Raw genomic sequence first — 24,703 nt, forward strand, 5'->3', positions numbered from 1 at the left:
AGGTCACACAGGAAGTGTCAGAAGAAGAATTTGAATGCCAAACCTCAGACACCAGAGCTAGAGTGCTTTCTGCCGTACCAAACTTGTTCAGTATCTGAAGCAATGTCTGTGGGGAAGAGGGATTAGACGATCTTCAGCACTGACTCCTGGGAAACCATTAAGAACGTAGAAAAAAGGAAAGTTAAAAATTGAAAAGGGAGTTGACACCACTGGCTTTTGGGTCCCCTATGACAGCCCACCCTTGGACAAACAGGCTTCGTTTCATTCTTCCTCTTATTATCATGGATCTGGTTGCCATTTATAAGGTCACTATGTATGCAGACTCCACTCTTTGCTGCAAGTCTACAGAGGGAGCTGTGAGAAGCCCTAATATGGTGGTTATAGCAGCCCAGGGTTAGGTGAAGGAGTCCTTATGTTCCCTTCTTTATTTTTTGAAAATACCTGGGGAATTCTCCACCTGAGAGAGAAAGCAGCAATGGCTCATCTGCAGGTGGATTGTTGTCTCTATCTTTGGACATTTGAAATTGATAGAGGATACTAGTCTATGCTCTCAAAGAGACCAAAGAAAGAGGAACAGGACACACATATTTATAGCATCTCTTTTTGTGGTAGCAAAGAATTGGAAACTGAGAGGATGCTCATCAATTGGGGAATGGCTGAACAAATTATGGTATAAGAATGTGATAGAATACTGTTGTGCTGTAAGAAATGATGAAGGGGATGGCTTCAGAGAAACCTGGAAAGACCTGTATGAACTGATGCAAAGGGAAATAAGCAGAACCAGGAGAATAATTTATACAATAATGACAATACAGCAAAGATGAACAATTATGAAAGACTAAGGAACTCAGATCAACATAATGACAGTAATTCAAAAGGACTCATGATGAAATAGAGTATCCACCAGAACTGATGGGTTCAGATTGCAGAATGAAGCATATGTTCTTCTCATTTCTTCCTCACTCCTGCTCTCTCTCTCTCTCTCTCTTTCTCTCTCGCATGCACACACGCGTACACACACACACACACACACACACACACACACACACACACACACACATGCACGCACATTCTTTTTCTTTCCAACTTGGCCAATATAGGAATCTGTTCTGCATGACTATACATCTTTCAAATGGGTTTTGGTTTTTCTTGCCTTCTCAGTGGGTGAGTGGGGGAAAGAGAGGGAGAGAACTCAAAACTGAAAAGAAAATTGGATTTAAAAAAGAATGGTATTTATGATTTTTAATTGGGAAAGAAGGATCTGAGATCTAGTTCCACCCCTTTCTATTACAGATGAGGAAACTGAGACCCATGAAAGGGAAATGACTTGTCCAAGGACACATAGGTAATAAATATGAGTCCAACTTTGAATCCAGGACCTTTAACTCCAGAGTCAGTGCATGCCCTTTCTACCACACCACGTGGCCTCCAGACTTTCTTGAATTTCATCAAGACTTAGAGGAGAACTCACACAAGAAAAATTTTAAATGTCAATATTGAAAATTCTTCAAAATATTTTTATTTTATATCATTATTTTCACAGCATTTAGAAAAATCAGAATGGATGATTCATATAAAAAATGGTGGCTATAGAAATCAGGAGGTCTAGTTTTTTTCCAGGTCTTACTCATTAAAAAATATGAAAAACATGAAAAAATTGTTATAGAAATAGTCTTTATTATTTGAAGAACAGAGTGGAGAACTAAACAGAAATTGTTTTTTTCCAAGGAGGTTATTTAAAAAAAACCATTTAATCTTTGTAAGCATTTGGAAATTTGTAAAAAATTCAAACCACGTTTGATATAAAGGTACTAGCACCCTATGAATAGACCAGAAACTCAGTGTTTGACCTCACAGATAAAATAAAATTAAGGTGTGGGAATACTGAATATACATGTATACATATGCACACATAACAAAGGACTTCATTAAAAAAAAAGTCTAGCCCCCTTCCCTAGTCACTTGCAGACACTGTAAATATGAAAAATTTTTTTTTAATGTTCCCTTTGGTCTTGATACAGATAAACGGAACCTGCAGATTACATATGGTCAATGTGATAACTGTGACCAAATACACCAGCTAACATATGACTGTAAAAATCCCATTTGCTTCACTAATTCACCTGGTTTTCTTCACTTTGATCTTAAACCTTGTTTTAGGAAAAAAGACAAAACAAAACAAAACTCAATCTGAAATCAAGATTCTTTAGAAAGGCTCGGCTCATTTTTATTGTGTTTTTCAACCACCAGTCGTGACAAAATCATTAGATGATGACGATGCTGCGGGGTAATTTTTTTTAAAAGGGCTTTGCTCTTCAGCAGCCAGAAGGCACCCTTCTTCACCAGTAATATTGCAATGTAGTTTATCCCTCTCGCTCCCTTTTGCCCCTCGAGCATCCTGAAATCACATTAACATAATCTTTAGGAACTGTTGCTTCCGGCCATTGGTGCAGTGTGTTCATCTTTCAAAGGAAAGAAGTCTGTGCCTCTAGATTTCCATACCTATTCACTGTCCTAAATGACAGCTATTCCCCCTCGGAGGGAGGGGGCTGACCACCAGCGAAACAGTGGAAAACAAATGCAAATAAAAACCCATTGTGCGCAACTTTGTTACTCAGAAGTCATGTATACTCTTAGATGTTAGCTTGTTGGGGAAATTCTCAGTGTCTCATCCTTTTTAGATTGTGTTTTCAAGGCATTATTAAGAAAGGAAGCTTTATTTTTAATAAAAGCCTCAATGGAACGGGTAATGGCATACGGAACCAGGCATAAATAACCTACTCCCTGGCTTTCTTATGTCTTTCTGGAGGCCAATGGGTCCTTCAGCTCTGCTCTCTACAGAACCCCATTCGATGCTTAAAGGAGTTACATCTGATGTGGCGTGGCTAATTTACGTCCAGAGAGTGGGCTCCTAACCTGGCAGGATCTAGCTCTAAATGAGAACTGTCATTTTGATTAACAAAGGGGGAAAGTCATACTCACTTACACACTAGGTAACTGTGAGCAGAAACAAAAAATTCCAGATGTCAGTATTTTCAATTAGCCTCAACTGCCATCCCTGATGATGTTGCCATTAGTCCTTGTATGTGGGTTTTTGTTTTTCTGTTGGTTTGGTTTTGCTCTGGTGCTCAGACTTACGAAATGCTGTGATGGTTTGTCTGCTTGTTGTTGAAGTACAGGAAGTATTGCCTATTACCTTTCTAAGATCCTATAAAAACAGGTGTTCGTCGGCCTGTCTACTCAAACTTTCTGTTCAGCTTCTCTGTTCTCTGTTGAAAACCTTCTGTTGATTTTCTAGGCAGTCTTTCAGTTTATCCTCGGTCAATGTCAGTCGCTGCTCCAGAATAGAGACAGTCTACAAGAAGAGGACAATGAAACGAACAGAGGGTGGTTATGATGATAGACTCATTACCCTCTGTCAGAAGGGCACAGCACACCAGGACTCAGGGGAGGGGTTCTGAACCTTTATGGGATCATTGATCCCGTTGGGCAGTCAGCCTGGATGCCTATGCATGCCTTCTCAGAACAATGTCTTTCAAAGCATAAAATAAGACACACAGGAATACAAAGGTAATCAATTCTGCTGAAATACAGTCACCAAAACATGTGAAAAACAAATTCACAAGACAATAACTTAAGAATTCCAGGTGCTTGTCACGTAAAGTTAAAAGGCCCCTAGATCCTGCCGGCCTGGGCAAATGACTAGAAAGTGGGCTTCTGGGAAAGGAGGGAAAACAGGAAACTTTTAAGGAATAAGGGATCAACCTGCAGGAATTCTTCACCTTTTTGTTGTCGTGGGCCCCTCTGACAACATGGACGCCTATGGGCCCCTTCTCAGAATCATGATTTTAAATAAATGAAGGAAATGCTACATTTCAGTTAGAGGTGAGTGAAAATAAATGATGAAATTTTTCCCCCCCATGAAATCTATCCATGGAATCCCTCTGGGATCCACAAGTTAAGAATTCCTGAACTAGAGGGAGTGGAAAGGGTAGTAAATTAGATTCTCCTGACTTTTGGTTCTTATTTTGAACCTATTCCACTAATACTCCAAGAGACGCTTGAGGAGATGGCATTTGAGGAAGCCAGAACCTTCATCCATCCCTATGCTTGTCTATCTCCAATCCAAGCAACAAAGCCTAAAGCAGGGGGTGGGGAACCAGCGGCCTTAAAGCCACATATGGCTTTCTAAGTCTTTAAGTGCAGCCTTTTGACTGACTCCTAAAGGATTTGTTCTGTAAAATTTGGATTCAGTCAAAAGGCCGCATTTAAGGATTTGGAAGGCCATATGTGGCCTTAAGGCCACAGATGCCTCACTCCAGGGCCCTAAACCATCCCATGCCAATGCATCCCATTTAAAGTATACATGGATAAGCAGCTTAAAATAAGATAAGGCATACATGTAGGAAGGAATCTCCTTCCAAAAAGGTGGACTTGAGCACCTGGGAGAGTCTAACAAGCAGACCATGTCAGGTCCAGGATTTAATTCACAGCAATATGAATTTTTTCATCTAAAATCCACATTTCTAAATCAGTGGCATTTAAGCACTACTTCTGAGACTCTTAAGAGTTTTAAGATCAGGGCAGCTTGCTCTACGCAACTTCCCATGAAAAATGTAATTAATTGAATTTTAATTGATTCCCAATTCAGAAACAGTTACAAACTGCCCAGGTCTGAGTTAGCCAGGAAGTCATGAGTCATCTGAAACAAAATGAATCAGAATGTGCTTATTTAGGAAGCTGGTAGCCCAGTGAAGCATGGACTTTCTGGAAAGTGAGCTGGGTGGGGCCCTCCCTCCTCTGACTCTTCCTCATCTCCTGCCCCCCCAACATGAGGCTTGGTTTCAAAAAGTTAGGAAGAAGCAGAGTGGACTTAGAGGTTGTGGTCCAGACAGTGACAAAGCGGGGAAGGGAAGGAATCGTTCTTTGCCCCAAGGAGCGGCGCTGGGGAAGACGAGGAAGGGAAAGGCCACTTGGTAACAAGAGGAAGTTGGGGGCCAGGAGGGAAGTGAGCATCTGACCTTAGGCCGACTGAGAGGCTTTCGCCAGGAAGCGGCCTTTGAGTGGGGGACTGCCCTGCAGGTTATGGAAAACTGGCCAGAGAGATGGCCAGCGTGGGAATCGGATGCTGTGACACAGAGCAAACCTCTCCTGGTGGACAACCTGCCCTTCTCAGGCATCCCCAAGCTCCACCAGGCCCTCAGCATCCACAGGCCCTGAGATCTCGTGTGGGTCCAGAAAGAAAACTCTCAGACGCAGGAGTGGCTTCTTTAAAAACTGCAGCTGTGATTCCAGAGAGGAGGAAAGCCTTCTGCCAAAGCCCGTGGGCACCTGCTCCTCAACTGAGGGTCTCGGACAGCTGTGTGTGTATGGGTCTGGTGGGGGCGTGGCTGGTTCAGGGTCAGGGGGCATGTGGGCCAAGGCAGGACTCGAACCCAAATTCAACCCTCTGACTCTGAGGCCATTCCTCTCGTAAACAGGCCATGCTGGCTAGTTGAACCTGACATTTTCATTCTGGACAAGTGGTTCACAGGCCATAGCCCTTTGTTTATGTGTTTTTCCACCTCCTGTACCATCATTCCTGCAGAAATCAGAACCCTTGTTTGGTAGAGAGGAGAAGCTTCCAGACTGGTAGAAGTCACACTGGCTGGGTGGCCTAGAAGGCAGGCACTTAATTCAGTGTCTCCACATCCCCTCCTCCAGTCTGGCTTCCTGAGCAGCTAGGTGGTGCCAGAGTGCACAGAGCGCTGGGCCTGGAATCAGGAACGCTCATCTTCCTGAGTTCAAATCCCGCCTCAGACACTTCCCAGCTGTGTGACCTTGGGCAAGTCACTTCACCTGGTTTGCCTCAGTTTCCTCATCTGTCAAATGAGCTGAAGAAGGAAATGGCAAACCACTCCAGTATCAGAAAACCTCAAATGGGGTCACGGAGAGTTGGACAGTACTGAAAGAATTAACAATGACAAATCTGGCTTCCGGCTCTACCCTTCCCTCGAAATGCCTCTGTCCAACGTCAGCAATGATCTCTTTATCACCAAATCTAATGGCCTCCTCTCTATCCTCGTCCCCCTAGGTTTCCCTGCGGGCTCTGACACTGTTCATCACCCTCTGTCCTGGATACTCCCTCCTCTCTTGGTTTTCTGACTCTGTGCTCTCCTGGTTCTCCTCTTACCTCTCTGACTGCTCCTTCCCAGTCTTTTTTGCCGATTCATCATATTGTGTCATGCCCCCTAACTCTTAGTGCATTCCAAGGCCAGGGGTTTCTTTCCTGAACAAAACCAAACAGAAGCCCGAGGGGCTAAACAGACTCCTGAAGTATGAACACTCCACTGGACCCAAACCAGTAACTATGGAGAAGACAAATCAAAAGTAGAATTCTATAGGTGTATTAGCTGAAGGGTTTGCCCTACCTACATTCGAGTATCCTTACAACATAAAAGGGAGTCCCACAACATAAAGTGAGGGACAATTTAGTGTAGGGGATTTTGGAATCAGGAAGACCTGGGTTCAGTTCTCCCCTCTGACACATACTTGGCTAGGTGACCTTGGGCAAGTCATTTCACATCTTAGTGTTCCAGACACTCAAAACTGTAGAGCAAGTTCTAATCTGCATTAGAGGGGTTTTCTTTCTAGAAATCTATAGGCCAGGTCCAAAAAATTAAAACCAAAAAGATCAAGGGGATTGGGTGTTGGGGAGGAGAGAGGAGAAATGTGGAAGGTGAGTGAGTTAAAGCAGAAGGGCTTAAGATAATTAGAGATATGTCCTACAGTAGCTACAGAAATGAGCCTGACATTAGCATAATATGTTTTAAACAGAGGCCATAATTAATCATAGACAATTGCGTTTTCTAAGTCTCCAAGACTTAAAAGCTTGCTGCTGCAATCATGCATACAAAAACAATGAGCTAACAGGAAAATTCTGCACAAAAAAAGTCCCTGAATCAAAAATCGAGCCTCCCAGGAACAGTACAAAAAATACAGCATAAGATTCCATTTCTTTGCTCAAGAGTCTGCGCTGCTCCCTTCTGGTCACAGGGCATCAAAGACATCCTTATCTGCATCGTACTTATTGGCTTGGCAGGGCAGTGATCGATCTATTTAACAAGCATTTATCCAGTGCCTACTGTGTGCAAGTGATTTGAGGTGATGGACCCTGAGGATGCTGGGGGAGGAGGAGGAGCTCTGTGAGGCTTCAGGGCTACTGAAGGTGCTTCAGGCTGCTGCTTGTTGTCTGCAACAGACTGAAAACTGTCCCGGGCCTAGCACAAGAAGGAATGTGCCCTGGGCAGGAGTGTGAGTGGCCAGAAGGACTGGGCTGGTGGGGGAAGAAGAGAGCAGTCCCATACCTGCAGCTCTGGCAGGCGAGGGATCCAGTACTGAGGCCGAGCAGGGGGTGAGTAGGCACAGAGTTGGAGAAGGGAGATGCTTGGAATACCACTGAAGGACCGTGCTCCCCAATGAGCCCAACGTGGTTTGTAAGACAGGAGAGACCTGAACATGTTTGAAAGCGGTGGAGAAGGAGTCAGCAAGAAGGCAAGTTTGAAGATTCATGAAAGACAATGGAGGGGAAGGACCACGGGCCAGAGGAAGAGTCAGCTCTGGGCAAAGGTGAGAAACTAAATCCTCTGAGAACGGGCTCCCCAGCTTCCTGACGGCTTCTTGAACTAGGAAACCTTTCACCTCAGGGGTGACTGGAGCAGGAGAACTTTCTGTTTGTTCTGATGCGTTTGGGACCATCACTTGCTCTGTGTGATGACTGCCCACAGGTGGGCCACCAGGCTGCGCCTACTCACCTGGGTTAAGACATTCAGCTGTTCCATGATGTGTTCCAAGGCATAGGTTATGGCCAAGGGGATGCTCTTCTGGCCATCAGCAGAGGTGAAAGAGTTGATGCCCTTGTCTTCCAGTTTCTTCTCCATGGTTACGGTGGAGCTTATTGATGAAGAAGGTGCTAACGCAGGGTTCAAGAAGTGGGGACTGCTGTAGTCTGGCGGCGTTTCGTTAGCAGTTGGGATTCCCTTTGGCATAATGGGAAAGAAAGAAAGATTCATCATTTCCAACCTTCGGGGACTTCTTACGGGTAAATTAATAATAAAAGATTTTCAATTTCTCTCTACCACAAAGTCCAACATAAAATTCCAATCAAATCATCTTCACCTACAAGGGAATGACAATTATAAAAAAAGTGGCAAAGCCCAGGGCTTACAGAGGAAATTCAGTCAGCATTGATGTTTTCAACATAAATTACACCTTGCCTACATCTGTCTGAGGGATTAAATGTTTTGCTATTAAAAAGAGTAAGCTAAATCCAGTTTCATTCTGATTTTAAAAAGGAGGATAACCATTCTATACATTAAAAAAATCTTCAATCAAAAATGGATTTCTGATTATTACTTCTCCATCTAAACATTCCTGAAGAGGGGTGTGTGGTCCTGGGAAAGTCACTTAACCTCTGCCTGCAGGACTTGAACCCAGATCTTCCAGACTCAAAGGCCAGCCAGCCTATCACTCATTGCTGCATTTCTTTAATAGTGTATTTTTGTCTAACAGACTATATTGATCCCAATGAGCCAGAGAAGTCCTATGGGCTGTACCTCAGAAACCCAATCAGCTCCTCCAAGATACAAGGAATACTCCTTGAACCATGTCGGATAACGTCAAAGTGAATTTAAAAGGCATTCACAGAAATGACTTTTCTAGCCTGTAACACTTCAATTAGAAGCTAAGTTTTCTTTCTTTTTTTTTAAACTTTTAAAAATTTATTTTTAGTTTTCAACAATCACTTCAACAAGCTTTTGTGTGTTAAGTTTTCTCCCCCTCCCTCCCTCCGCAAAACGGCGTGCAATCTGATATAGGCTCTACATATACATTCCTATTCAATATATTTTCACATTAGTCATGCTGTAAAGAATAATTTGAACCAATAGGAGGAACTACAAAAAAAGAAAAAATAAAACAGAACAGAAGAAAAAAAAGAGCAAATAGTATGCTTCGATCTGTATTCAAACTCCACAGTTCTTTCTTTGGATGTGGATAGCATTTTCCATCATGAGGCCTTTGGAGGTGTCTTAGATACTTGCATTGCTGAGAAGAGCTAAGTCTATCAAAGTTAGTAATCATATAACGTGGCTGTTACTGTGTACAACGTTCTCCTGGTTCAGCTCACTTCACTCCGTATCCATCCATACAAGTCTTTCCAGGTTTTTCTGAAGTCCGCTTGCTTATCATTTCTTAGAGCACAATAGTATTCCATTACATTCATATGCCACAACTTGTTCAGCCATGCCCCAATTGATGGGCATCCCCTCAATTTCCAATTCTTTGCCACCACAGAAAGAGCTGCTATAAATACTTTGTACACGTGGGTCCTTTTCCCATTTATATGATCTCTTTGGGATACAGTCCTAGCAATGCTATTGCTGGGTCAAAGGGTATGCACATTTTAATAGCCCTTTGGGCATAGTTCCAAATTGCTCTCCAAAACGATTGGATCAGTTCACAACTCCTCCAAAAACACATTAGTGTTCCAATTTTCCCACATCTTCTCCAAAATTTGTTATTTTCCTGTTTTGTCATGTTGGCCAAGCTGATAGGTGTGATGTGGTACCTCAGGGTTGTTTTGATTTGCATTTCTCTAATCAAGAGTGATTTAGAGCATTTTTTCATATGACTATAGATAGCTTTAATTTCTTCATCTGAAAACTGCCTGTTCATATCCTTTGACCATTTATCATTTGGGGAATGACATGTATTCTTATAAATTTGACTCTGTTCTCTATATATTTTAGAAATGAGACCCTTATCAAAGACCCTGGTTGTAAAAATTCTTTTCCAGTTTTCTATAGAAGCTAAGTTTTAAAAGCATTCTCTATCATCCTATGAACCTAACTCATTACCATCTTATGAGGCCTTACATCTGACATGACCAAGAGAAGTTAAAACAAAAAAGAAAAAAAAATCAACCTGACTCCCCCCCACAAAAAAGGAATTTTTAAAATTATATGATAAACTACCGAAGTGAGGTTGCATATGCTCTTCCCCCTTTCCAGAGGTTCTTAATCTTTTTTATATTTTTGTATTTTTGGCAGTTTCATGAAATCTGGTCTCAGAATAATGCATAAAATAAAATACGTAGAATTACAAAAGAAACCAGTTATGTTGAAATAGTTATATATCTATATACATATGTGTGTATGTATATATGTGTGTATGTATATGTATATACACACACACACACACATATATCCTCCCTTATCCCCCACAGATCCCAGGCTAAATGCTCCACCCATAAACCTTAAAACAGACCCTTACATTAAAAAATATTCTAATATTTAATAATTTAATAGTTATTTGCTAAGCCTCTTCTTTATATAAGAAACAGTACAGGTGCCAATTACAAAGCTGAACTGGAATGACATTCTAGTTCCTGCCTCTGGGAGCTTACATGTTGGTGGAAGAGATAAAACAAGCCCACAAATAATTAGGACACCGAGGTAGAGAGCAGAAAGACAAGGCATAAACACAGTCTACAGGGATTCAGAGGAAGGAGACATTGCCTCAAGTCTAACTACCTAGGTGATTTTTTCTTCTCTTCTCTTTCTTCCTAGCTGCTGGAGCTGTATTTCAAGCCCAGCAGGGGAACCTCTTGGTATGCAAGGAAGAGAGCAAGAAAGTTCCCTGGCCTTCAGCTCTCCCTTTGCCAACAGTGACCAGTGCCAGAAAAGCAGCAGCCATCTCCCATCAGGCAATCAATCGAAAAGCGCTTATTAGCCTGGCAAGTTCCAGCCCCGTTGGGGATGACTCAGAATGCAAGGAATGAAATAATCCCTCTTCTCAATCTGGCCAGGGGAGAGCACAAGGTCACATCTAAGTATATAAAGAACAAATATGAAAACAATAAATTAACAGAACTACTGGGTGGTTAAACACAGGCCAGTCAGGTAGAGCATTAGCAGGTAGTGCGGTCAGGAAAGGCTCCGCCTTCAGAGGATGAAGCTGGAGCTGTCTCTTGATGGAAGAGGGGGATTCTGAGATGGAAGTGAGGAGGGCGTGCATGGAGGCATGGGGCCAAGAGGTGAAGGGCTGCATAGGAGGGCCAATTGATGAATAAGCATTTACACTCTGTTGGAGGTTCTGTTCTAGCCACTATACAGAAAGAAAGGATGAAACAATCAGAATTTGGCTAGACTGCAGAGTGCAGGAGCGCAGGTCATTGATATACGAGGCTAGAAAGATAGGCTGGAGTTAGGTCGTGAAGGGCTTTAAATTTAGTTTAGATTTGACCTTGGAGGGAACGGGGAGCCATTGCAGTCAATGGAGTAAGGGACTGACACGGTCAGATCTACTCTTAAGGGAAATTAATTTAGCACAGACCAAACAGACAAGTAGCCAACACCACTGTTATCAGAGTATTTATGAAATGTACAATTACAATGGGCAGCTAGGTGGCACAGCGGATAGAGTGCCAGGTCTGGAGTCAGGAAGACTCATCTTCCAGAGTTCAAATATGACCTTAGACACTTACTAGCTGTGTGACCCTGGGAAAGTCACTCAACCCTGTTTGCCTTAGTTTCCTCATCTGTAAAATGAGGAAAAGGAAATGGCAAACCCCTCCAGGATCTTTGCCAAGAAAGCCCCAAATGCGGACAGGAAGAGTCGGATATCACTAAACGAGTGAACAACAAACAATTACAATAGACAACTCTCCTGAGTTAAAAAAAAAAGTATAGAATATTCGTAAAATCATTTCTTTTGGATGCAAACACTTGGAACAGAGATTGCCCACTGGACCACTTCTGGGCCCATAAGTATTTGCTTGCAGACTGGGATCCAGGCTGACCTTTAGTTCATCTGGGAATCCCAGGGCAGTGGGAATGGCTTGGCTTCAGCAGTGACTCATCGCTGTGCTGAGCTGCTGGCTCTTTTCCTCAACTTCTAATTCTTTCCTGAGGTCAGAAATCAGTGGTTAGTGGAACCTAACCTGGATAAGCCAGGGAACAGGGGAAAGAGCTGCAGAATGGCTCCCACGGCCCTCTTGGGAACACATCACCTGGCTGGCTCACAACTTCCATTTCAGACTTTTAGTAAGATAAATACTGTATGCTTGTGTGAATGTTCCTACCCAGTGGAGTCTTTACTATGCAGAAACAGGAGAATGTCAATCAATTCTGTTTTGTTCATTAACATAAATTTGAGAAAAATATCTAATTTGTATTCTTTGCTGTCACATTTTGCCCAGGAAGAACTGTATGGTCTCTTTTTACAATAGCCTTCAGGGTTTGGGAATAAGATTAGCCATTTGTCTTTGATTCCTCATCCTCAAAACCCTTGTGAAATCATATTTTTTTGGGGGGGGGAGGGGAAGAGGCCAGAATACTTGGATACTCCCAGAAATACAAAACCCCAGTCCATTCTCGGCCTCCAAGCAGATCTGGGTGATTAATTCATTCCTCTCAGAAAATGTCCCTGGGATCACAAATCTGCCAAATGCCTTTATCTTTGTCATTATCTCTTGAGTCTAATTAATTCTGAATACGTAGCTGGGCAGGGAATACCAGACCCAATAAATGACCCAAGTCTACATGCATATTTTCTCCTACTTACATTCCATTTTTTACATATTTTAGTAGAAGGCAGGCAGCCAATTCATTAAGGGGAAGCTTTGTGTCTTCCATGCACCCCTCCCCAGCCCCCTCCTCCCTGGCAAAGTGGGCGACTGATATGTAATAATGATAAAGACTGGGCAGCTAGGTGGTGCAGTGCATAGAATGCTGGGCCTGGAGTCAGGAAGACTCATCTTCCTGGGTTCGAATCTGGCTTCAGATACATATTAGCTGTGTGATCCTGGGCAAGCCACTCAACCCTGTTTGCCTCAGTTTCTTTATCTGTACAATGAGCTGGAGAAGGAAATGGCAAATCAGTCCAGTAAGAAAACCCCAAAACGGTCATGAAGAGCTGGAGACAACTGAAAATGATTCAATAACCACAATAACAACATGACAAAGAATAAAATGATTGTGTCCAGGTGAGAGAATTTCCATACTTAACTCTTACTAAATCAAAATCCTAACTTAACACTAGAGGCTGGGAAGGGAAGAGGGAAAGGAAGGCAAAGCTGGTCAAATGACAAGTCAATAAAATCCTCAGTCAATTCAAAGGCAAGAGATACCTGCTTTCTAAACACAAGCACTAACTGGGCACTCCCTTCTACTGTAGGAAACATCCAGTACTGGGTGAAGTGGATAGAGAGAAGAGACCCCTATTCAAGACTATCCTTCATGATGAAAAAGAAGAGGTAAGAAGTAGTCCCAGAGGTCACCTTAATTTAACTGGGGTTAGATTAAAACGTGTGGTCGAGAGTTAACTATTCCTATTTCGACAACAACTCTCTGAGATTTGTATTATGAATATGTAATCTCATCCTCTGTGTGATCAAAAGCAACACAAGTAAGATGTTTTTGAGAACTCTCACAAAATAATTGTTGTAGATTTGGAGAGTGCATCATTATTTTCTGGATTTTGAAAACTATTTCCCAAGCCTCCTCTGGTGTTTGAGAACTGGATTCGTATTTCTGGGCCACAGCAAAAAAAAAAAAAAACAGAGATAGTGGGTTTTTTAGCCAGGGAAGGAGTGCACCTAATGAGGGTCAGGGAAAACAATTGCCTGAATGCTAGAGGAAAATCTAATATGGATTTATTTGGAAAAGGAAGAGAGGGTGAACATTGTTCATGTGGATGACCACACGCATACCATTATATAGAGGTACAACAGAAGAATCTCAGAAACAGATTTAGAGCTTAAAGGGGTCTTAGAGGTCATCTAGACCAATCCCCTCATTTTATAAATGAAGAAACTGAGGACCAAAGAGGTTAAATATCTTATCCAAGACCATATTTGTAGCAGAGCCAGAATACTAACTTAGGGCCTCAGACTGTAATCACATCACTCTTTCTACTAAAATGTGACCTAGAGAACAAAGTCTGTCTTGCTTTTCTATTTTTATTTTCAGGACCTAGACAATGGCTTGGCACATAATTGATCCACCAGTAAGCATTTATTAAGTGCTGACCATGGGCAAAGAACTGTGCTAAGTCCCAGGGTTACAAAGCAAAAGCTCAAATAGTTCCTGACTTTAGAGAGCTTACATTCTAAAGGAGAATGATGTTCACCATATCACAATGCCCCTCGAGAATGGAAGAGAGGATTACTAATTCCAGAGACAATATGAAAAAGAAAGCAGTAACCCATGACCTCATATGTCTCATACAAGTGAAAAAAAGCATTGATGATATGTAGAATGAACTCGCAACATCAATATAGAGAGGCAAATGGGACCTCATAGGTGTCACAGATCTGATGGTGTGGGACTGACAGCTTGAATGTAGCTCTGGAAAGGAATACCTTATTTTAAAAATCAATCAGTCAGTTACTAATAAAAGCAATGCAAATCCAAACAACCTTGAGGTTTCACTTCATACTCTAGAAATTGGTAAAGATGATGAAAAATGGGAATGGTCAATGCTGGAGAGGTTGTGGGAATATGGGCACACTGTGGCACTCTTGGTGAAGCTGTGAATCATTACAACCATTTTGAAAAACGATTTGGAGTGATGTAAATAAAGAGACTAAAATACCCAGACCCTTTGAACCAGAGACTCCATTCATTACTGGGCTTATACTCCAAGGGGCCCATGATAAGAAGAAAGTCCTTATTTACAATAAAAATCTTATAGCAGCACTTTTTTGTAATAGCAAAGAATTGTAAGCAAAGTAGATGCCCATCAACTGGGAAATAATTAAACAAACCTTGGTATACGAATGTCATGAGATACTGCTGCACTCTAAGAAATGGTGTGTGTATATTGAATAAAGAGAAACATGAAAAGATCTCCATCAATTGATGCAGAGTGAAGTAGGCACAGGCAAGAAACAATGAACACAAAGAGCACAACAATGTATTCAAAGAAGAAGCGCACAGGAAAAAAAAGTCAATGTCACAAAATGATAAAGAACAAATGTGGTTTAAAAGAAGAGCTATAAGATCTTCCTAACATATCCCCTTCATTCACACAGGCGTTGAACAATGCACATGGTTTTGAATGTATTGACTGATTGTGCTTTTTCCTCATTTATTTCTTTAAAAAACTATTTGCATGTGGTTCTCTTAGATATGGATGGTTCTCTTGGAGGCAGAAGGAGAGGGATACTGGGAAAAACTATGATGATGTAAAAAGCAAAAAGACATTAATAAAAACTTTTAAAAAATCAAGCAAGCAATGAGCTTTATTAAGCAGGAAATGTGATAAGCATTGAGGATCTAAACACAAAAGTGAAAGTTACTGCCTTCAAGGAGATTATATTACAATAGGAGAGACAACATGATTAAAATGATAAAAAAAATGATAAAATGATAAAAATAGGTAACAGTGAGATCATCACTTTTCCCAGGACTGTTTCTCTCTAAATTCCATCAAAATGACACGAAATGATAAATGATAAAATGATAAAAAACGAATGATAAAAAATACATATCCAAAATGAATGCAAGGTAGTTTTGGGAATGAGGGCTGTGCAAAGTCACCAGCCTCACTTTCTCCTCCGGAGCCATCTGGGTCCAATGGCCAGATATAGATCAGGACGACTGGAGATGGCCTCCATAAGAAGGGGAGTAAAGTGTAAGAAAATTAGAGAGTTAGGAAGGGTCAGGCTATAAAGACACCTGAATGTCAGAGTTGATATTTGGCACTAGGGAATCACTGGAATTTACTGAGTACAGAGATGATATAGTCAGACACGTATTTTAGGAAAATCACTCTGACGGCTGTGTGGCGGATGGATGGATTCAAGTGGTGAATGACGCGGGGCTCAGGACCAAATAGGAGGCTATTGCAATGGTCCAGATGAGAGGTGACAAGGGCCTGAACGAAGGTGGTAGTTGTATTAGTAGTGAAGAGGCAATGTATTCAAGAAATAATGTGAAAATGGAAATGACAAGATCTGGTGATGGATCAGCTATGTGGAGACAGTGAAAGGAGAGAATCAGGTTATCAGGATACTGATACTGAGGTTACAAGTCTAGGTGACTGGAAGGGATGGTGGGCTTTGGGGTCCAGAAAAGAGAATAAGTGAGATGCCTCTGTGACATCCAGTCTGAAATGTCTAATTGATAACTGGATTTGAGACTGGAGCTCAGGGGAGAGACTAGGGCTGTATGTATAGATCCGGGTAATGTGCCCAGAGGGAGTAACTGAATCTGTGGGAATCGGAGAAGTTACTGAGACAGAGTCTACAGAGAAGAGAGAAGAGGGACCAGACACACACCTACAGTTATTGAGCATAATACGGCTGATGAATCAGGCAGAGAGACTGAGAAGGAACAGACAGACAGGTGTGTGGGCAAGCCAGGAAACAAAATTCAGGAAAACCCAAAGAAGAGACAGTACACAGGAGGAAAGGAAGACGTTACATGTGGCAATTAAAAGATCACTGGCAACTTTTGGTGATATCAGTTCTAGTTGAATGATGAACTTGGAAGCTGAATGGAGAGGGCTAAGAAGAGAGGGAGAAGAAGGGAAGTGGAGGCACTGAGGCAAGCCAGTTTTTCCACAGAGTTTAGCTGAGAAAGGGAAGGGAGATATAAGGTGATATTTAGCAATAATGGTGGGATCTTTGTTATCCAGTCATTTTTCAGTCATGCTCAACAATTCGTGACCATGCTCTTCTCCAGCTAATTTTTTTTTATTAATTAATTTTTAGTTTTCAACATTCACTTTCACAAGATTTTGGGTTCAAAATTTTCTCCCCATCTTGTCCCTCCCCCAACCCCAAGACAGTGTGCACTTTGAATACCCTTTCCCCTAATCTGCCCTCCCTTCTATCACCCCCCTTCTTTTATCCCCTTCCTCTTCTATTTTCCTGTAGGGCAGGATATATTTCTATACCTCATTGCCTGTATATCTTATTTCCCAGTTACATGTGAAAATAATTTTTAACACTTGTTTTTAAAACTTTGGGTTACAAATTTTCTCCCCCCCCCCACCATTCAGAAGGCAAGCAATTCGATACAGGTTATACATGTGTAGTCATGCAAAACACTTCCATAGTAGTCATGTTGTGAAAAACTAAGTATATTTCCCTTCATCCTATCCTACTCCCCGTTTATTCTATTCTCTCTTTTGACCTTGTCCCTCCTCAAAAGTGTTTGCTTCTGATTACCCCCTCCCCCAATCTGCCCTCCTCTCTTATCATCTCCTCGCTCTCTCATCCCTTCCCCCCTTATTTTCCTGTGTGGTAAGATAGATTTCCATACCCAACTGAGTGTGTATGTTATTCCCTACTTAAGCCAAATCCGATGAGAATGAGATTCACTCATTCCCTCTCACCTTCCCCTGTTTCCCCTCCACTGTAAAAGCCTTTTCTTGTCTGTTTTATATGAGATAATTTACCCCATTCTACCGCTCCCTTTCTCCTTCTCCCAGTGTAATCCTCTCTCACCCCTTAATTTTGTTCTCCAGATATCATCCCTTCATCTTCAACTCACCCTGTGCTATCTATATCTATCTATCTATCTATCTATCTATCTATCTATCTATCTATCTATCTATCTATCTGTCTGTCTGTCTGTCTGTCTGTCTATCTATCTATCTATCCGTCTCCAGCTCATTTTTCAGAGGAGGAACTGAGGCAAACAGGATAAGTGACTTGCCCAGGGTCACAGAGTTAGTAATTATCTAAGGTGAGATTTGAACATAGGAAGATGAGGCCTCCTGACTCTAGGGTCAGGGCTCTATCCACTGTGCCACCTAGCTGGGAACTAGTGAGGACTTTTTAAAAAATAGAGGAGAATTGGGCTTGTTTGTAGGGAACAGGAAAAAAGCAAATGGATAGGGAGAGACTGAAGGTTAGTGAATGAGAAGGTATGACCAAAGGGACAATTTGCTAGAGAAGAAAGGAGGGATGGAATCAAAGGAAACAAAGATGGATAGAAAAAAGGGGCACGATACTGTAAAAATTATCAGGAGAGGTAAATTTCAAAATAATGTGCTGAAGCTGGGGAGGGAGGAAAGGGAGGATACTAAGGATAGGGAAAAAAAAGGTAGTTGCTTATTTGTTTTAAAGCCATGTTGGGTCAAGAAAAGGATCAAAGGAGATATACAGGTCTGCTGTCCAAGGTGGCAGGTTGTTGATAATCAAGGATGATGAGAAGGGTGAATTTACTATTGTGGATTTACTATTGCCATTATTAGCAGTAGTGCTGGTAGTAAGACATCTTTTATATCATGTTTGATGGAGTTTAGAGAGAAAGGATCCTGGGAAAAGTGACGATCCTGCTGTTATCTTTTTCTAGTAACTATTTCGTGGATTATTGCACAGGTAGATAAAATAACCATTTTGTAGATGAAGAACCGTATTAGGATTAAAGCTTGGTGTTTTTGCTAGTCCTGTTACTTCATTTTTCTCATATCTGTGATGGAGTTCAGATCAAAGGGGTCTAAGGACAAGTCATTACCCCACTCTTATTCTTTTATATTTAATATTCCATGTACTAGGAAGGAGAGAAATAAGCATTCATTAGGTGTCTACTCTGTGCCAGGCACTGTGATAAGTGCTTTACAAGGGTAATCTCATCTGATCCTCACAACAGCCCTTGAGAGGTAGGTGCTACTGTTATGCCCATTTAGAGTTGAGGAAACTGAGGCAGACAATGATTAAGTGACTTGCCCAGGGTCAATAAGCCAATGATATTTATTAAGCACCTACTACGTGCAGGCACTGTACTGAGCGCTGGCTCACGCTGCTGGTATGCATCAAGGCCTGATCTGACCTCCAGTCTTCCTGACTCCAAGCCCAGCAGCTGGCCACTCTGTGACTCCGCCACTTCAGTCTTATTACCCAGCATTCACTTTGCTTCTTTTTTCTTTTATAAACAAAATGATCTTTAGACGTGAGAGAAGGGAACAGATTGCTTTTCGGGGAGGGCACAGATAAGCGAAGAGCCAGACAGAAGGCACAGAACTGCTGTTAGTAAGTTCGAGCGCCAGCAGGCCCAGATGAACCAGCCCCGGAGGGCTATGGATGGAGGCGGATGCGGAGTCTCTCACTCGCTGTCAACGATCTCTGGAAGATCAGAGATTTGTCAAGGGGCCACATGACTGGACGCGAGCAAATGTCGCCCCGGTTTCCAAAGGGAGGAGGGTCTGCAGACATTAGACTGGTGAGCTGGATTTCTAGTCCTGGAAAAATACTAGAACAATATTTAAGGGGATGGTTTGGGAGCGAAGCAGTGACCTGTAAAAACCAGCATAACTTTGCTGAGGACTAGTCATGCCAGACTAACCTCATTTTCTTTTCTCATAGGGTAAGGGAAGGGAATGAGCATTTAAGTGCCTACTGTGTGCCAGGAACTGTGCTAAGCACTTTACAAATGTTATCTTGTTTGATCCTCACAAGAACTGGGGGAGGAAGGTCTATAGGGACACTCTCCTGGTAGATCAGAGGAATGCTACAGAGGCAGCTGGGTGGTGCAGCAAGTAGAATTCTGGACCTGGAGTCAGGAAGACCTGAGTTAGAATTCCACTGCAAATACCTACTAGCTGTGTGACCCTGGACAAGTCACCTTTCTACACCTTCGTTTCCTCACCAGCAAAATGGGGATACTAATGGTACCCACCTCACAGGATTATTGTGAGGATCAAGGGAGATAATATATGTGCTTTATGAACATTAAAAGCTTATATAAATGCTAGCTACTATTATGCTTAAATTTTAGCAAAATGGTTTTTAATTTTTTTCATTTAATTTATGTGTCATTTTTTCTCAATTACATATAAACTTTTTAAATCTTTTTTTTTTTTAATTTTGAGTTCCAAGTTCTCTCCCTCCCTCCTCTGCCCCTCCTTGAGAAGGCAGCAATTTGATGTAGATTATGCATGGGCAGTCATGCAAAACATTTCCATATTAGCCATGCTGCAAAAATATGCTTCAATTTGCATTCAGACTCCATCAGGTCTTTCTCTGGAGGTGGACGGCATTTTTCATTATAAGTCCCTTGGAATTGTCTTGGATCATCCTATCAGTAAAATGTCTGACCAAGTCTCTTAGTGCTGGCCCCCATTTGCCTTGTGACACATTCCTCCCCTTCACATATACTAAGTCCATCCAGAGTGGTCTTCTTATGGCCCCTCACCCACAGGACTTGGCTGTCCCCTGTGCCTGGAATGCAATGCCTCCTTAGCTTTGTCTCTTAGAGTCCCTCATTTCCTTCAAGACTCAGCCAAGAACTTCCAAATAAAACTTGTCTGGACTTCCTCAAGGGCCAGTGCCTTCTCCCCCGAATTTTTTTTGTTGAGTTATTTCAGTTGTGTCTGACTCTTCGTGACCTCATTTGGGGTTTTCTTGGCCAAGATACTAGAGTGGCTTGCCATTTTCTTCTCCAGCTCATTTTATAGATGAAGAAACTGAGGCAAACAGGGTTAAGGGACTCGCCCAGGGTCACACAGCTAGTAAGTATCTGAGGCTGGATTTGAACTTGGGAAGATGAGTCTTCCTGACTCCAAGCCCAGACCTCTAACCACTCAGTGTACCACCTAGCTTCTCCCTCCCCCAAATTATCTTGTGTCTGTTATGTATGTATCTAAATAGGTATATGTTGTCTTTCCCTGCCAGAGAATCAGCTCCCTGAGGGCAGGACTGCTTCACTGTTGGGGACGTAGTAAGAGCTTAATAAATACTTGCTAGTGGATGGATCCTATTTTGGGAGGCAGACATAGAAAGAGAGAAGCTAGATAACATTACAGCGGGGCAAATGCAAGGCTAGTTAAATGAGCAGTCCCAAAGAACAGGCTTTAATGTTTCAATGTTAGCTTGAAGGAAGGCTCCTAATGGAGCACTCCTGGGGAATCTGTCCTTGGATTTGGGCTATTTGATACTTTTATCAGTGACTGAGATAGAGGCCGGCATGTTTATAAAATCTGAAGATGACATGAAATGGAGAAGGATAGATAACACAATGACAGAAACCACATCCAAAAATCTCAGAGCTACGGGCCAAATCAAATTCAGTGAAATTTGTGATAAATATAAGAGTAAAAAAAAAAACAGCCTCAAAAAGTACAGGATATAGAAGACAGAACTAGGAAAAAAAGTTCCTGTGAGAGAAAAAAATCTGGGGTTTTTAGTGAATTGTAAAGTCAAGATGAGTCAATATATGACACAGTAGCAAAAAAAAAAAAAAAAGCTAATGCTACCGTAGGCTCCATGGCAAGACATAGAGTCCAGAACATGAGAGGTAACAACAGTACTACTATATATTCAGCTCTGGACACAGCACATGGTTCAGTTTGGGGTGCCATATTTATGAGAACCCAGACAAGCTGGATCAGGTCCAAAGGAGAAGTGATGGTTCCAAAGGGATAGCAGCTGCCTTCAGGTACTGAAGAGTTGTCCTGTAGATGAGGGACAAGATTTTCTCTGCTTGGCCCCAGGAGACAGAGCTGGCAGAAATGGGTGGAAGTCACAAGGAGGCAGACTTAGGTTTGATGTGAAGAAAACCTTCCTGACCACAAGAGCTGACTAAATGGGGAATGGCAGCTATAGGACCTCTGACAGGTCTGGCCCCTGGTAGGGGATGTTGTAGAAGGTTCCCTGGATCTGGTTCCAGTGGGGCTTTCTGTGCTCTGATGTCCCTTCTGACAGTTCTATTCTGTGATTCTGAGATTCTTACATAACTGCCTCCTAGCATCATTTTGTGGAACAGCTTCTTCCCAACCCACCGATCTGTCTCCAAATGCTTCTGGTTTTAGTTATGGAGGTTTTTTTCACTCAATGAACTCAATCTATACAAAAGGTCTTTAGATAATTAAATTAAGAACACGTGACAAATGATTAATATTTGACTTTTCTCATTTGGAAAGGGTTCTAACTTCCTCACCCCATTGATATCTGTGTTATTATGAAGCAGATTCAAGAGGGAATGCTTATCATATCTCAAATGGACCTGTAATTGTTCTCTCCAATGGAGATGAAGATCACAACCATTAACGACTCCCCATTTGGATTCTTTTCCATATCCCTGATAAGTTCATCAAAAGGAGTCCACTCAAAGTGCTGGGGCCTACCTCATTTTTTCTTGCCATCATGAAGACGCCATTGGAGTACTTGGGCTGTCCGCGGGCCATCCCCTGCTCTTGCCATGCTCTTGATGAGCCAGTCTTCTGTTTCAGTCATTCACTTCTCGCATGACATCCTTTTAACAGATTTTTATGTCTCCTTATTTGTTACATGTTGTATTCTGCTCTCACACATCATCCATCAATCAGTCAGTCATCCTTATTGTTGTTTAGGTGTTTCAGCTGTAACTGACTCTTTGTGACCCCATTTGGGGTTTTCTTGGTATAGCGGTTTGCCATTTCCTGCTCCAGTACATTTTACAAAGGAGGAAAATGAAGCAAACGGGATTAAGTGACTTACACACAGCTAGTTAGTATCTGAGGCTGGATCTGAACTCAGGTCTTCCTGACTCCAGGCCTGGTACTCTATCCACTGTCCCATCTAGCTGCCCCTATGTACTATATATAGACATTATTTTTCCACTACTGTGAACCTGTATACTAGAAAACTACTCTCTTGAATACTAAGAGTGAACCACCAACCTGAGAACACATAGAAATAAGTAATACATACAGTTTGGCAAGGGAAAAAATGTGATTATTAATACCAGAGTCTGTTACTTCATACCTGGTAAAGAATTGTTGTTATTCATTCATTTCAGTAACATCCAATTCTCTGTAACCCCATTTCGGGTGTTCTTGGCAAAGATACTGGAGTGATTTGCCATTTTCTTCTCCAGCTCATTTTACAGATGAGGAAACTGAGGCAAACAGAGTTAACTGACTTGCCCACGGCCACACAGCTCACAAGTGTCTGAGGCTGGATTTGAACTCAGGTCTTCTTGACTCTAGGCCTGGCGCTCTATCCACTGGGCCACCTAGTTCCCTTGCTGATAAATTAACTTAGAACTAATTGACCTGGTTTTCTGATTTCCTTCAGTAATATGTGGTAGGTATTTTTCATGTTTGTCTTAGTATCCTCAGTAACTGGCCCACAAAAGGCACTTAACAACTTAATGGTTGTGGAATGGAAATGAGTCAATGAAGCAGGTTTGCCCACCTAGACGATGTACAGGCCTGTCATTAGAAACAGCCAGGCATTTCTCTGTCCTGTTTGTCATATGGCAGCACCTTCACCATGCCTCCTAAGTCTGCTGGGGGCTAATTTGACACTTCAGCCATCTAGATATCCTGAGTGAGAGTAGATCTTTACAGGAGTCAGTCCTTTTTATTGTGAGTTCTGTGTATTTTGTCCTTGGGTTGTAGAGAAACAGGGAACCCCAGCCACTCCAAAACTATTCCCACCTACTGTAGTGGCATTTTTCTGTCACCTTGACTGGAAAAAAAATGGAGTCATGGTTGATGGTGAGTAATGTATGTGTTCACTTCCAGCAGATGAATTTGTATTTCATCCAACAGTACTACCTGGGAAGTCTAAGGAAAAAAATCTAGCTGATGTTGCTGCTGCTGGTATTTAAGCTGATTTTTGTTTGGAGATGAGTCCCGATAAAAATGAATGCATAAAGAATATTGCCCACAAGGCATCGTGTGTAGAGGTGGCCTGGAGGTTGAAGAAGCAGCTTTGGCAAGTTAAGATTACAGATGGAGAGTGGACCAGAAAGCATGATGCTGCCTGGTTACATGATACTGCCATCATTACAACCCTACAGAGCTGTATGACAAAAGGCAGAAATGTTTGGGTAGCACTTACACAGTGTGATCCCAAATAAGATAGATAGCAGAATGCTGGACCACAGCAAAGAGCTGAAGCTAGTGTCACCTAGTATGTGAGGGAAAGAATGATGTACAAAATCTTGCTGAGAGATCAAATGATAAATGAACTCCATGGGTCAAGAGTAGGTGTTTTGGAGGGAGCTTATCATCGAAGGGACACCGAGAATAACTTGGGTGCCTTGACAGAGGTAAACAGGGACCTCCCTACTGCTACATCATCACCCCCACTGAAGCCCACTTCCCTAGACTCCACTTTCACACAGCAAGGATGATGGGTAAACGATGGACAATTCAGATTGCATGGGGCCACAAATGGCTAACCAGTCCCAAAACTCAATGGGATGAATCCACATGATCTATTTGGGCAAAGATGGAAACGGGAGCCATGGTATCAATGATTCTGGAGTTTGGTTGGATCTGTATTCTCATCGTAACAAACTTAGCCCAGTACCTGGCACACAGAAAGTGCTTAAAAAATGCTTACTGACTAAAAAAAGGCGCAATCACACATTTGACCATGAATGTTCACATAACATACTCCATCTGATCTTCGTAACAGCTCTCTCAAGGGGTTAAGACAAATGTGATTATTTCCATTTTATAGATGCGGAAATGGAGACTGGTCACCTGACATCCCCATGGTCACATCACCTGACATCCCCATGGTCACATAGCTGGCATGCGTGATAAAGCCAGGAGTAGGATCTGGGTCTCATGAATTCCAATTCACAATTGGTCCCCCAAGGTTGGAATATGCCACCTCCATCTGTCTCTTCCCTCGGCCTCAAAGCACTGCTTGGTATCCAAGGCCTGCCCTGATCCCTCAAGTTACCAGAATGTTCTCCCTCTTGAACATAGTCTG

At 42.2% G+C, this 24,703-nt stretch overlaps 1 protein-coding gene across 5 annotated transcripts in view; it reads right to left on the reverse strand.

The window, feature by feature from the left end:
• Positions 1 to 1,656: 1,656 nt before the first annotated feature.
• POC1B (POC1 centriolar protein B) overlaps positions 1,657 to 24,703 on the reverse strand; it is a 108,633-nt gene continuing 85,586 nt past the window's right edge. For 3 of the 5 annotated variants that reach the window (XM_020993452.2, XM_020993453.2, XM_078146550.1), the window contains 2 exons: positions 7,794 to 8,018; positions 1,657 to 3,355 (listed from right to left, as the gene is read on the reverse strand). In XM_020993452.2, the coding sequence (XP_020849111.1) occupies positions 3,254 to 3,355; positions 7,794 to 8,018 (327 nt within the window). In that variant the 3' untranslated portion in view covers positions 1,657 to 3,253. Of the gene's footprint in view, positions 3,356 to 7,793; positions 8,019 to 24,703 lie in introns of those variants that run through there. The other 2 variants (XR_002325921.2, XM_020993454.2) reach the window with 2 other exon arrangements.

The sequence above is a fragment of the Phascolarctos cinereus genome, unplaced genomic scaffold (genome assembly GCF_003287225.1).
Source record: "Phascolarctos cinereus isolate Bilbo 61053 unplaced genomic scaffold, phaCin_HiC Scaffold_1;HRSCAF=81, whole genome shotgun sequence".
Lineage (NCBI taxonomy): Eukaryota > Metazoa > Chordata > Mammalia > Diprotodontia > Phascolarctidae > Phascolarctos > Phascolarctos cinereus.